The 14,629-nt window shown below is 43.3% G+C and overlaps 2 protein-coding genes across 2 annotated transcripts; one reads left to right on the top strand and one right to left on the bottom strand.

Moving 5' to 3' along the window:
- Nucleotides 1-3,561: 3,561 nt before the first annotated feature.
- LOC115757335 (cysteine-rich receptor-like protein kinase 15) lies at nucleotides 3,562-6,770 on the bottom strand. Its single transcript, XM_030697519.2, has 7 exons — nucleotides 5,977-6,770; nucleotides 5,765-5,857; nucleotides 5,475-5,683; nucleotides 5,161-5,371; nucleotides 4,837-5,074; nucleotides 4,537-4,687; nucleotides 3,562-4,180 (listed from the first exon to the last, which is right to left on the bottom strand). The coding sequence occupies exons 1-7, from the start codon at nucleotides 6,767-6,769 to the stop codon at nucleotides 3,875-3,877; spliced, it is 2,001 nt and encodes a 666-aa protein (XP_030553379.1). The 5' UTR covers nucleotide 6,770; the 3' UTR covers nucleotides 3,562-3,874.
- Nucleotides 6,771-10,398: 3,628 nt separating this feature from the next.
- On the top strand, nucleotides 10,399-11,490 carry LOC125314297. The gene has a single exon (XM_048276254.1). The coding sequence runs from the start codon at nucleotides 10,399-10,401 to the stop codon at nucleotides 11,488-11,490; it is 1,092 nt and encodes a 363-aa protein (XP_048132211.1).
- The last annotated feature ends 3,139 nt before the right edge of the window (nucleotides 11,491-14,629 follow it).

The raw sequence follows: 14,629 nt of genomic DNA, 5'->3' as shown, positions 1-14,629 counted from the left end.
AGCCCTGCTATGACGTTGATTCGCCCAGGGCGTCCTATCAAACGGATATAACATCACAGAGTAGATAATCCAACCACATGCAAGTTTACCCTCCGGAGCCACACATAATGCGATGCAAACTTGACATAATAATCAACCAATCAATTAATTGGCAAAGTATCACACAACTTGCATACACAAGACACCACACGCGGTCCATTTATTATCACATTCGATCCGTAGGTTTAGCACACTAGTCGGTTGGTGCTCTTTTAGCCAGACCGGACATCGTTTTATTCCTTCAATAAGGACAACCGATAGTCCCCCCGGTACCCCCGGGACGGACATATCTAGAATATTAAGTATCGTCCCCTGGTACCCCCGGCCTGACGATATTAATCTCCCCGGTACCCCCGAGACGGATATATTAGGTAACTCATGAATCGTCCCCCGGTACCCCCGGGCCGACGATATTTCTCATGTGACCACCCAAGCAATTCAACATTCAACTAGTTCATTTCTTAAATTTAGTCAAATACTCATACACGCATGCTCAAAGACTTGATCCAAGGTCGTTTTTATGCTAAAATATGCAATTTGATTTCATACGTGGTCACATGAATGCACAACTTCATCAACTGATATTTCACGCAAAACGAGACGAGCAGCCTCCGAATCAAGCATCCACAAGATTCAACAATCGATTCAAGCACTCAATTCAATCAATTAATGAGTCGATCAAACAATTGAAGTCATTCAATCTCTCCATAATCTCCAATTTCCAATTGATGATCAATTGCGCCCTCATTCCTAACCCGTCGCTCGCTCGCGATCAATCAATCACAATCAATCAATTATAATTCCCAATTAACCACATATAACTTAGCTAATCCGACTAACTTAACTAATTACGGTCCTTTAGCCTAATCCATGCTTTTAACTAAACCGACCGTAATTAAATCTACCTAAACACCCTAATTAACTAATTAACTAACCATAAGTGCAATTAGCGCCATAACTGTGGTTTAGAGGTCGACTCACTACAACGGCGGTTGATGTCGGGTCGGGCACGAATTTCGAGGCCGGTGTCGAAAATCACTGTTCATCGTCGGAATTACTGTTCACGACCGACGGAGGTACTGTTCACGTGCGGACTGTTCACAGAATACTGTTCACCGACAGTGTTCATGCGCACTGTTCACGGTACTGTTCACCGAATAGTAATTTCGGCGAAACGGCTCGGATCTGAGTCGGATAGGCGTCGGGGACCCGAGCTCGCGGCTGAGAAGGCTGAGGGTGGCGTCGAGACTCGACTGAGGTGCCGGATCTGGGTGTTTCAGGTTAGTGGAGAGGCTAAGAAGGCGGCCGAGACGAGGTGGAGGGGCCAACGGGGCTGGCTGGGCTCTGGACGTTGGGGTGAGGGGGAACTGAGAGTCGAGGGTGAAGGTCAGGCTGGTGGTGGTGCTCGACTGGCTGCTCACCGGCGGAGCGACAACGACGAAGGGTGGCGGTGGAGGGCGTGCAACTGAGAAGGAGGGAGGACGAGAGTCGCGGGTCCTCAGGCTGGGGTCTTTCAGGTGGCGACCGGCGAGCTCGGCGGCACGACGACGGGGACGACGCGGTTGCAGGCGGACGAAGGCGGCTGGTGTGGGTGGAGGTGGTGTGGCAGCAGCTTCAGTCAAGGGGAGGGGCTTAGCGGAAGACCAGCAGGAAGAAGAAGAGGAAAAAGAAGAAGAAGAAAAGAAAGGGGAGAGGGAGTCACGTGGGGGAAGGGGGAGAAGAAGAGAGAGAGAAGTGAGAGACGATGTGAGGGGGAGATGATGGGTTGGTGGGAGAATTTATGGCAAGTGGAGCCCACTATGGGAGGTTTGAATATTTTTATCTCTAGTGCATTATTGGGGGCAAAAAGCTAAATTGATAAATCAGGGCTGAACGAATTTTTGGCTCGACTGACGAAGAATAAATTTTGAATTTTCACGGGCTAGGCTCGGTCCAAAAAAGGCTTAGGCACGATAATTAAAAAAAATTCTAAGTCGCGGTGACTGCGATTTTGAGACCTAATCTAAACCGAACAACATTTCTGGAATCGTCCAAAAATTCGTCCTTTTCGTCTTTACGATTCAAAATTTTATACCAACTCAACTTCAATAATAATCCTTTTTATTGAATTTGGGCCCTTTCCAGATGTCGGATTTTCTAGGGCGTCACACAAATTGTCCAGAAGTCGTTCGAGGTTATTCCTGAACGGACTGCCAAAAGTGGAATTGTCATTTTCGGGTGGGCAAAGCACATACAGAGGATCGTTTCCATCGATGGGTGGTACCAAAAACAAAATAGACGCAAGGAATAGGAAAAAGGCGACGAGAGTCGAATCTCTTGCCATCTTTCTGGGTCGAAGCAGCAATTCTAGACAAGCGAAAAGGCGCTAACTTGGAATGATTTCCATAAACAGTGAGGGAAGAAATTTTCTCCGAAGTTGAAAGGTCCATCACATGGAGACAATTCAAAATAGTGAAATCGAGCAGAGAATCTTCAAGTTGGTCAAGATTGGAATTATCATAAAATTTCAGAAAAAGAGAAAGTTCTTGTTGGCATGAAGGCAAAGCGAAACTTCACCGTTGCATCTTGAGGTTGACATAAGATGAAAGACTCAGGGGACCAAGAATATTTCATTTTCCTGAAAGGGAATCGGACCAACGGGGATTTGTTTCTATTTGTTTTAGCTAACTTCCAACGTGCAAGAATATTGCCCAAATTCAACTGAATAGACGTCAAAATCAAATCAATGTAAGAATTTAGGATTAGACAGAGACCCAGCATTGGTTTTTTTCCTTTACGTGAGGTCCCACATCTGGATTTAGTGGAGGCAGCATGTGAAGCCAATGAAATGGCCATGTTTCCTTAAAATGGGAGTTAGAGAAGATGCTTTTCAAAGATGACGGCTGGAATCCAATACTGAGAGAAGTCATTGTATTTGAATTTGTCTATTCAAGCGTGATGGGTCAAGTCCATAGATAGGAGTGCTTCATTATTCGGCTTGGATATATGGGTCAACCACGGATAGGTGGTTGCCGGGATGGGGGCTGCGGGGGACGCTAGCCCCTCGAACTTCGACTGGAAGTTGCTGTTGCCGGTAACAGTGAAAAAGGGTCGGGCAGTAATTAAATACAACAAAGTGAAGCGCTGTGACCGACTCTTTTGTCAACTTTGGTTTAATTACTTGGAATTCAAGCGATCTATCGTTGTTTCGAACCATGTCAATCTGTGAAGTTTGGTTATATGTGCAATTTTGCTTATATAAAGTATATGACGACTGGCCTGTGGCCTGCTGGCTGTTGAGTACCTTGCAATAGTTTAAGCTAGTGTAAAGCTAGAAAGAGAGAGTGGAGCATTTAGTTTAGAAAGAGAGAATTCACAGCAAGGTAGCATCACATGAAGTAACACATGAAATCCTCCATTCACAACCAAACAACCTCTGAATCTTATCAGTAAAAGTATCCCTCTAGCTTTACTTATGGTTTACCACAGAGAGTGAGTTGTCAAGAGATGCTATCTCAACTGACATCTTGCTTGCAATGCGACAATGTCGTTGATTTACGTATGTAACGAACGACAGAACGACTATATATCCTAATACAGATATTGACTTAACAGATAGGTAGAATAGAAAGACTGTACAAAGACTGGACATAGTTCAGAGAGAACTCAGAGTGCAATGAGATGATCTTCAGTAGGACATACACTGTACTCTTTTGTGCCGAGATGGACATCACACATAATTAGACTGCTTATGGTTGAGAATCGGTTCTCTAGTGAATAACTAGCGCACGCGTTACCTTGTCCAAGCAGTATACTTGTGCGGAGAACCGTGTTTATCTCCTAGGGCAGACTTTTCTCACCGAGGCGCCACAGTGGAAACCGTCAAGCCATTAACGGAACAGTCATCATCGTCAACACCTCCTTTGGACTGATGAGTGAATCTGCCGGCCGAGAAGGCGGGTTTGAGAGGTTGACGGAGAATGACAGCATCCCTTTTGAGCATCACATTGACAGCCGACATGGTCGGCCTGTCGAACGCGTCTTCTTGAACGCACAAAAGTCCGACATGGACACATTTCATCAATTCTTCAGGACAACATTTGTTGTGCAGCAATGGATCCATCAACTCCATTGCTCTTCCTTCATTCCATAGTTGCCATGCCTGCAATAAAGTTGTGTCATCCCATCATTTCTAACGCTAAACGCCAACCAGGAATTCCCAGAGAAAAAAGATGTAACGGACCAACAAATTGCGTAACGCAGCTAGTAATATTTGTCAATGTGCACAAAAAGAGCCAATGATGCCGTGACTGAGGTCTGACAGAAGAAGCATAAGCAAGAATTAAAGCTTTACAAGTCTAATGCCAAAGCGCATCTGTTATATTTTGCTGTCTGATCTTCCAAATTTTCTGCTATTGTGGCCTCAAAACATCTCTCATTTAGATTGTTTTTGAATTTATCAACTCTTAATTAGGTGAATAGCGTGAAAACCGGAGGTGTAATCAAGTCATAACTTACATAGGCTAGGAGACTCGGGGCACGTCTCGACTGCCAAAAGCCGGCATTTCTCTCCCCTGTTATTATCTCAAGCAAGAGAACTCCAAAGCTGTAGACATCCGATTTTATGGAATACAAACCCTCCATCGCATACTCCGGCGCCATGTAACCGCTAGGTAGAGAATAAAATGTCAGGTCGTGGCAAAAGGAAGCAACATAGAGTCTGAACCAAAAGTGCCGAGATTTATATGACTTGAAAGAATTCTGGAACATCATTTTAGTCCTGTGAAGGAAACTGAAATGCCTCAGAAGTTTACTTACTAGGTTCCAACTAAAGTGGCAGTATTTGCTTCATTTTCTGTTCCTGCAAAGATCCTTGCCAGTCCAAAGTCCGAGATTTTTGGGTTCATGAAGCGATCCAACAGCACATTGCTTGCTTTGAGGTCTCTGAAGATGATTCTTTGACGAGAATCCTCGTGAAGATAGAGCATACCTCGAGCAATACCGATGATAATGTTCAGACGTCTGCTCCAACTCAGCTCGATCCTTCTCTGAGCATCTATACCAAAAAAAGAAGTTACCAAATGTCGGATGAATATGATATTTCGCATGTTATGCAAGACACACAGCAGGACTAGTATATACCGAAGAGAAAGACATCAAGGCTTCTATTTGGCATGTACTCATAGACAAGCAACTTCTCCTCTCGCTCTGCGCAAAATCCCAGAAGCCTGACCAGATTCTTATGTTGAAGTTTCATTATGAGCAGGACTTCATTTCTGAATTCTTCGGAACCCTTCTCTGACCAGCTCTCTAGCCTCTTCACCGCAACTACTCTCCCATCCGATAGAATACCCTGTCAATCAAAAACGCGAAACTACTCAAGAAAATCCAGAAAAGCAAGACTATCTATTTAAAATTCGGCAACCAACATTGTCTTATGATCAAACTATTGCCACCTTGTAAACTGGACCGAATCCACCTTGTCCTAGTTTTAGTGTCTCTGAGAAGTTGTCGGTGGCCGCAAGAATGCATCTCATGTCAAAATACGGATGATCTTGAATTTCAGTCAGAGTATTTCCCCGGGTGAATCGGAAGGGAAGAATACCGTGAGCAGAGTCACTGGTAAGCAGAGGTCGACCCTGTCTATCTGCGAGGTCTTTCTTCCCTGGAATAAAAAATGATGAGTCTCTAGTATATTGGAATTCGGGGAGGGTACAAAGATCACCATTAGGATAAAGATTGTTACTTTTGACGATGACGAAGAAAAGCCAGGAGCACAAACTGATTGCCGCCAAGCAGAGCGATAAAATTGCAAGAACTTCGATCAGCCACTGTTTCCCTGCTTTTGACAAGAAATAGTTGCAGCCTTTTCACAGATTCAACAATTTCCGATAGTAACAACTGCAGAATTATGAGTTGAAGAATAATAATAGGTAGAAAGTTTTGGCATAACCTTACCAGACTTCTTTTTTTGGTCGGCTTTACCGGACATCTCCACCGGCCCCATGAATCCATATAACTCGTATCGCAAGTAGCAACTCGGACTTAGAACTCTTGCTCCTTTGGAAAAATAGCAGCAATCTCTTACATTTCTTATTGCTTCTTGGAGGCACTTGCGACAATCATCTGCTGTTAAGTCAGCGCACTGAGCAAGAGCATATAAAGTCATGTTCGTGCCCAGCTCGAAATTCTTTTCCTTAGTAGCATAGTGAGTCCCTGGAGAATCGAGAGCAGCTTCCCGGGCGAGAAAACTTAAAGTTTCATTCACCACCAACCCGAACTTGCCGGGATCGGATATATTCTCTGGATTGAACTGATTTTTGTTTCCTTCGGTCAGGCGGCCGAAAAATTCTTGGCCAGATATCCGCAACTGGCAAGATTCCTCCCAAACGACCGCTTCCGTCTTGTTTGGACAAAGCTTCAGGAGGTCTTCCCATCCCTTGGCTATGCAAGTCCGGCATGTTGAGTGGGAGACATAGTCGAGGCACATGTACCGACCGTAAACTTTATTCGGGTAGTTCCCGGACGAGTCCTCGAAGAACTTGGAGAAAGAAGCATTCGTTTGCATCGAAGAAGTGAGCTCATTGAGGTTGTCCTGATATGCACTGTTGGTGGCATGTGAACCATTGTCAGGGCAGAGCGTTTCGGGGATGTCGGCCAGGACCGGGTCGCGAAATCCAGGAAGAAGGCAATGAAAAAGAAGCAACAGGATGGTTCTGGAGACCCCCCGAGGACGGAACAAGGTGATCATTTCTCAAGTGTAACTCCACTTCTGGAATCATCTCTCTACAGAGTCATTGATTCAAGCCACCCACCAGAGTTTTCACTTGCCTCCTTGCTATCAGTGGCTCGGTCCGTCGCGAATCGGGCCAACGCAGGTACTTTACAATGGAGCCTGATAAGAAGACCAAGACTTTCCATGCTTGTCTTGAGTGGGATTGGTATGAAAATTTCCCTTTCCTAAATCACGTGGTTTCCATGTCTGTGTATGTCAAAAGCAGGGCAATCGGTTCCTGGTCCAGTCTCGTCCCACTCTGAAACCGAAGGAAAATTAGTGGAGGTGAGCAACACAGATTTTACTAAAATTAAGATTGCATTTACGAAATGAGAAAATAACCGGTGAATAATTAGGTTTACAATTAAGTAATAAAAAAATAAAAAATAAAATCAGTCTAGTCTAGGGGAAACCGGACCGAAAATCGCACGTTCCAATTTGATGGAATCGGGGATCGGGTTCGGTCTGGGTCCGGCGGTTCCCAATCATTCGGCCCGTCTTGCTCAACGAATTGGAGAGATGGGCTCCAAATCAGAAGAAAGATGGGCTCCAAATCAGAAGAAAACAAAGTGTAGAGGGGTATAAACAAAGAATTAGTTTTAGGAATTCAAAGTCAAGTAGCATATGTAAATTGCTAGGAAGCAGTTTCCCCTAAAGGAAAAATTCATTTTTGTACTGTCAATATGAGACCAGTCTTCTTCTCTATAGTCTATTAATAGAAGGCTCTGTCAAGTAAAAAGCTGCATTAGTTGAGGGAAAATATTAATACACAAGTCAATCCAAGGAAGGAACTAGTTGAGCAATCGGTGATTGTGATGCGATTCCGACTTGGCAACCCCGGACCTAGCGATTTGAGAAGCGAGATGTCCCGGGTTCAATTCCGGTTTGGCATAGCCTCTTGATGCCAAGCCGAGAGTCTTGTAGTTGTGACTTTCGCATACCAAATCGGACATTCTCTATGTGCGATAATCCTGATTGTTTATGCAGTGATTTTCATGAGCAGAGTAATTCTTCCAAAACACCGACAAGTTCCTTTTTACACGGCAGAACTTTACAACCGTAGGCAAATGAAACCTTAATCGGCTAATGCATGTGGTCTTCACCTGGGCGAGATACTGGAAACAGTCATTTGATTGACAGAAAGATTAGTTGCCGATGATTGATCGACTTCTTGTATGACTCTACCGACCGAGAAGGCTGGCTTGTTCGGTTCCGGAAGAGTTCCTGTTTGACCTCCCAGAAGTGTCACTACTTCCGACATTGTCGGTCTATCTCCGGGATCTTCCTGGACGCACAAGAGGCCGATGTGAATGCACCTGAATATTTCAGCTGTTGAGCCTGATTCTGCTAGAGAAGGATCCACGAGTTCCAACTCTCTTCCTTCAGTCCATAGTTTTCATGCCTGCAAGAATAAATTGATTTTGGTGCAGAATGAGTGATTAGCAGACACCCAGTATTTTCTGTAATATTTGGCCCTTGTTTTGACCAGGTCAACCAAGGTGGTGGACCCATCATTAAAAAAAAAAAAAAAAGAGAAGAAGAAAAGGCAAAAGAGGGCAGTCCGCCACCCCTTTTAAGCTGCACGAGCAGAATAGAAAAAGGAAAGGAAGAAAAGAAGAGAAAGGGAAAGGAGAGAGGAGAAAGGGAAAAAGAAAGAAAGAAAAAAAAAAAAATAAGTCACGTGCGCGCGCCACCCGCCACGAACGTCTCACCAAATTCATTCCACTACGTGTCGCAGCTCTAGGTTAGGGCTTGCACCTCTCTTCCCTCCTATTGAAGTGATTTTTCGGATTTAGGGCAAAATTGGGATTTTTGGGGAAACTGAGCTGCTGTGTATGATCTCATGGGCGATTGGCTGCGTTTTTGGGTGAAAAAGAAACTTTAGGATGTTATGGACCCGTAGGATTCGACGGATCTTAATTTGACACTACGGATTGCCCGGACCAAGATTTTTAATTCGGATGCGCTACAGTACAGCGCGAACAGTAAACTTCGAGGCCTGATTTGGTTAGTTTCCAGTTATCGGCTGAGGTTGGCTATGTTGAGACTTTTGTAGTACGTTGAACAAGCTTCGTGTGGACAGTAAGATGGCTTGAAACGGAGTTCGGTGGAGGAAGTTATGGCCTTAATGGTTTTGGTGCGCGAGCTGACTATAGCAGACAGCATTGAACGGTTTTGGTGCGCGAGCTGACTATAGCAGACAGCATTGATTTTCTGTTAGGGATAAGTTTCCGTTGGCGCGTAGTTGTTGTTTTGTCACTAATAAGTGTAGTTTAGCTAAGTTGTGCGTTAGGATGACTTGTTACTCGATTTGATCCGTTTTTCTATATATTGGATAGGATTTGGATGAGTCGGTTCGAGTGACCAACGTAGTTGGATTTTGGCTTTATCAGGTGAGTAGTACTTTTCTTCTTTGAGTTTGTAAACTCATGTTTCGAGATTAAAAAAAAAAAGAATACTAGATATGTTATGAAATAAGAAAAGAGCATATTTCTTGCATAATTGAATCGAACCTTTACTACCTTTTGTCGTTGACTGACAAAGCTTTGAAAGGTATTGTTTGTAGTAGTTTTGGAAAGAAAATCGTTCGAAATGCCTTGAATAAATGCTTTGTGAAGGGAATATCCGAAAGCTATATACGGTTTATGAAATGCATTTTGTCGATAAATGCTATTGTGGAGTTTGTCTGAGTTGTTATGAGATGATTTTGATTTTGATTGGATTATTGGAGATTGTGCTTTATGTGCCATGCTCATATCGCTATGTTAAAAACCCATTGAGTGGGAAGGTATGCATACTATTAGGACGTCCTTCCGGGCCGCATCACCGGCCGATATAGGTGGTAGACCTAACCAAGAGGGGTAAACTTGGCCGCCTTTGTCACGGCGCTAAACGTGACCATAGTCCGATATAGAGCATTCTAGTAGTCGATGAAGTGGATCATTGTCTTTTGCTTTGATTGAGATTAATCGGTGCATAGACCATTGATATTTGGTTTGTGATTACTCAATGGATTAACCATTGATTGTTGATCTATAATTATAAGTTATTATTGTTGTTAACCTTATATGTAAAAGGATTTGCTGGAAGTATATTATTTTTTATAAAGGTGCACAGTGATTGTTCGATCCGCTTAGAAGAAATGTATTACTCATCGAGCCGTGTTAGCTCACTCCTTTCACCTTACTTGTTTTTCAGGTTCTTCAGTGATGCACAAGTAGGAGAGTGCTTCGTTAGCAAGGGAGACTTTTGATAGGGGTTTTTTTTTGTATAAGTTGTATGTATAGCTGATGAGCTTCTAAAATCTTTGCTGACTACGCATATCTTTTTGTTGGTTTATAGAAGGCTCATATCCAGTAACCGCATGACCTTTTTATATATATCAAGTTAAATAGGGTACATTTTGAGGCTGCATCTTTTGAGTGAAAGGATGGCCGTGTCATTACCATATTCTCGTAGGAATTGGGGTGTAACATTTGTTGGTATCGGAGCATAGGTTTTGATCTCTATGGGTATATATGGGACGTTGTGAGATAGTGTAATAGATTTTGTTTCGTTAGGCTATGAGATACTAAGATATACTCTTGCTCTTGGATCAGGCAATTATGAGCTCCGACTCGGATCCACCGCTCGTCTCTCTTAGAGATAGGGGCAAGAGAGCTATGGACTTCGATTCCGGAGGGGTGCCTCGAGGTTTTAAAGGCAGGCTTTCTACAGGACGACAAGATGATACAAGGGCATCTTCACAAGAGACAAGGGAACAAAGCCAACAGCTAAGGACCCAAAATGATGTATCCGGAGTTATTGCACCTGGAAATGATCGAGGTTACACCTTTGCCCAATTCGTAAAGGTGAAACCACCAACGTATGACGGAAAAACAGATCCTCTTGTGGCTGAACGTTGGATCAGGAAGATAGAGGGAATCTTTAGAGTTGAAGAGGTTCCCGAGGAGAAGAAGGTTGATTTTGCCACTCAATATCTAGAAGGCGAAGCTGAATATTGGTGGGAAGGCACCGGACCAGCTCTTGGAGGCAGGGATGCAACTGTTTCCCGGAAGGACTTTGTTGAGGCGTTTGATGCTCAATTCTTTCCGAAGTCATTCCGGGCGAAGATGAGGAGTGATTTCGTTCATATATCTCAAGGTGATTCTACAGTATTAGAGTATGTAGGCCGCTTCAATCGATTAAGCGGATTTGCGGAGCAATTTGTTGCTAGTGAGGAGGATAAGGCTGACCATTTTCGGAGAGGGCTCCGACCCGAGATTCGTTTCACACTTATGCCTTTTGCACTCACAACTTATAAAGATGTGCTGGAACGTGCAATACGGGTTGAACAAGGCGCTTTGGAATGTGGGATACAAGGCGGTTCTCAACCTAAGAGGCCCAAATTCACTAATTCTCAAGAAAGTTATACAAGTGGCAGCATAAAGCGAAGAGGCATTCATCGACCAGGAAATGGTAAAAACATCACTATTCAAGGCCCTTGCACTACTTGCGGAAAGCATCATAGTGGTCATTACTCTTGGAAGACAAGAGTTTGCTTCCTATGTGGCAAGATGGGACATTTGCGGCAAAATTGTCCTATGCAAAGGGATACTTTAGTGGATAGCGGATCGTGTTTCATATGTGGACAACCTGGACATTTGGCTTGTGCTTGTCCTATATGTAAGGATATGCCCTCAATTGGTAGGCCCTAGGATAATCAGCAAAGGCAGAGGACGATTGGGAAAGTTTTTGCTATGACTAAAGATGATGCTTCGGCATCTAACAAAGTAGTTGCTGGTAATATTTCTATTGCCTCTCGATATGTTTATGCATTATTTGATCCTGGTGCTACTCATTCTTTTATTTTGGCTGAATTTGCAAATAAAATTGATATGCTGCCCGAGCCTCTTGTTTGTGAATTGCGTGTTGATACTCCTACCGGAGATTTCTTGATTGCGGATTGTGTGTACAAGAGATGTATGCTCCAAATTGATAATGTTGAAATGCTTGTGGATTTGGTGGTGTTAAATATAAGAGATTTCGATGTTATTCTTGGGATGGATTGGTTGTCGGCTTATCATGCTACCGTTGATTGCTACTCCAAGAGAGTTGTCTTTCGACTTCCAAATCAGCCAGAATTCTCTTTTTCAAGAAGTTGTAAAAGTTCTTTTTCAAGGTTGATTTCAACCTTGCAAGCGAGGAAATTTTTGAGGAAGGGTTGTTGTGGTTATCCGGCATATGTAAAAGACACTAGTAAGGAAGTTGTGAAGCTAGAAGATGTTCCAATTGTTAGAGAATTTTTAGATGTGTTCCCTGATGATTTAACCGGTTTACCTCTTGATAGAGAGATTGAGTTTTGCATTGAATTGCTGCCCGGTACTACATCTATCTCTAAGGCTCCTTATCGGATGGCACCCGCTGAACTAAAAGAGTTAAAGATGCAGCTACAGGAGCTTTTGGATAAGGGTTGCATTAGACCCAGCACCTCACCTTGGGGAGCTCCTGTTCTATTTGTGAAGAAGAAGGATGGTAGTATGCGGCTTTGCATAGACTACCAAGAACTTAATAAGGTAACGGTCAAGAATAAATATTCTTTGCCTCGGATTGATGATCTATTTGATCGCCTTCAAGGAGCTCAGGTGTTTTCTAAGATTGATCTTCGTTCTAGGTATCATCGCCTAAAAATAAAAGCAGATGATGTGCCTAAAACCGCTTTCGTAACAAGGTATGGCCACTATGAGTTTCTTGTTATGCCTTTTGGATTGACAAATGCACCAGCTGCTTTCATGGATTTGATGAATAGGGTATTCAGGCGGTACCTTGATAGATTTATTATAGTATTCATTGATGATATTCGGGTGTATTCGAGGAATTTGGAAGAACACGAGCAACACTTGAGGATTGTTCTGTAGATTTTGCGTGAGAAAAAGTTATATGCTAAATTCGGTGAATGCGACTTTTGGCTTGATCATATAGAGTTCTTGGGCCATGTGATCTCGAAGGAAGGTATCTCCGTTGAGCCAAAGAAAGTTGAAGCAGTTGTTCGATGGAGTCGTCCTACAAATGTTACCGAAGTGAGAAGTTTTCTTGGGTTAGCTGGTTATTACGGGCGATTTGTGGAGGGGTTTTCCAAAATTGCTAGTCCACTTACTCGCCTAACTCGGAAGGGCGTCAAGTTCGTATGGTCAGATCGGTGTAAGAGTAGTTTCCAAGAATTGAAGAGACGGTTAGTGACAACTCCTATATTAACCTTGCCTTCAGGAACTAGTGGTTTCACTATCTATTGTGATGCGTCTAAAGAAGGTTTAGGTTGCGTTCTTATGCAAGATGGTAAAGTCATCGCTTATGCCTCTAGACAGTTAAAAGCACATGAAAAGAACTATCCCACTCATGATTTGGAGTTAGCGGTTGTTGTGTTTGCCTTGAAAATATGCCGGTACTATTTATATGGTGAAAAATGCGAAGTTTTTACAGATCACAAGAGCTTGAAGTATATCTTTACTCGTAAAGAGTTGAATATGAGGCAAAGGAGGTGGTTAGAACTTTTGAAAGATTATGACCTATCCATCAATTACCATCCGGGTAAGGCTAATGTAGTAGCCGATGCTTTGAGTCGTGAACCTTCGGGGAACATGGCAGTATTGCTCACTTCTCAACAGCCTATTCTCGAGGATATGAGGAAACTAGAATTGGAGGTGTTGGTGCATCAACTTGGTGCTCGGTTGGCTAATCTTCGAGTGCAATCAACGTTGATTGATATAATCAAGGCTAAACGGAATGATGATCCTCGGTTGGGGAAAATCGGAGAAGGTGTAGAAGCCGGGGGACAACTAGATTTTAGTATTCATGTGGATGGATCATTGAGATTCCGTGGTCGGTTATGTGTTCCCGATGATGCAATATTAAAAAAAGAGATATTGCAGGAGGCTCACACTACTAAATACTCGATTCATCCAGGAAGCACTAAGATGTATAGAGATTTGAGAGAAAATTATTGGTGGGTCAATATGAAGAAAGATATTGTCAAATTTGTCGACCAGTGTCTTGTTCGCCAGTAGTTAAAGATTGAACATCGAAAACCAGGTGGTCAACTACAGCCACTCAAGATACCTAAATGGAAATGGGAGCATATCACCATGGACTTCATTGTTGGTTTACCAAGGACGCCTAGTGGCAAGAATGCTATATGGGTAATTGTCGATCGATTGACTAAGTCGGCCCACTTCTTGTCATATCGATTGGGCCTTTCAATGGAAGACATGGCGAAGCGATACATGAATGAAATAGTCAAGCTGCATGGGGTTCCGGTAAGCATTGTTTCCGACGTAGATCCTAGGTTTGTATCCAACTTTTGGAAAAGTCTTCAAAGAGCTTTGGGTACTAGACTCAACTTTAGCACAACATTTCATCCGCCGACAGACGGTGAGTCAGAGAGAACCATTCGGACTTTAGAGGATATGTTGAGAGCATGTGCTATTGATTTTGGCGGATCTTGGGACAAGCACCTCCATTTGGCAAAATTCTCTTATAATAACAGCTACCATTCCAGCATCAAGATGGCCCCTTTTGAAGCTTTATATGGTCGAAAGTGCGGGACACCCGTTTGTTGGGACGATGTTGGTGAGAAAAGACTAACTGGTCCCGAGTTTATACAACAATCAGAAGAGAAAGTCAGACTTGTTCGAGAGCGTTTGAGGACAGCACAAAGCCGCCGTAAAAGTTATGCAGACCTTAAACGGCGTAAGTTAGAATTCGATGTGGGTGATCATGTATTTTTGAAGGTCTCTCCTATACGGGGCGTTCTGAGATTTGGCACGCGCGCAAGCTGAGTCCTAGATATGTGGGACCGTT

Source organism: Rhodamnia argentea, chromosome 3 (assembly GCF_020921035.1).
Source record: "Rhodamnia argentea isolate NSW1041297 chromosome 3, ASM2092103v1, whole genome shotgun sequence".
NCBI classification, from domain to species: Eukaryota; Viridiplantae; Streptophyta; class Magnoliopsida; order Myrtales; family Myrtaceae; genus Rhodamnia; species Rhodamnia argentea.
Note: the sequence above shows the minus strand (reverse complement) of the source record. Positions and strands in the feature narration are given on the sequence as shown.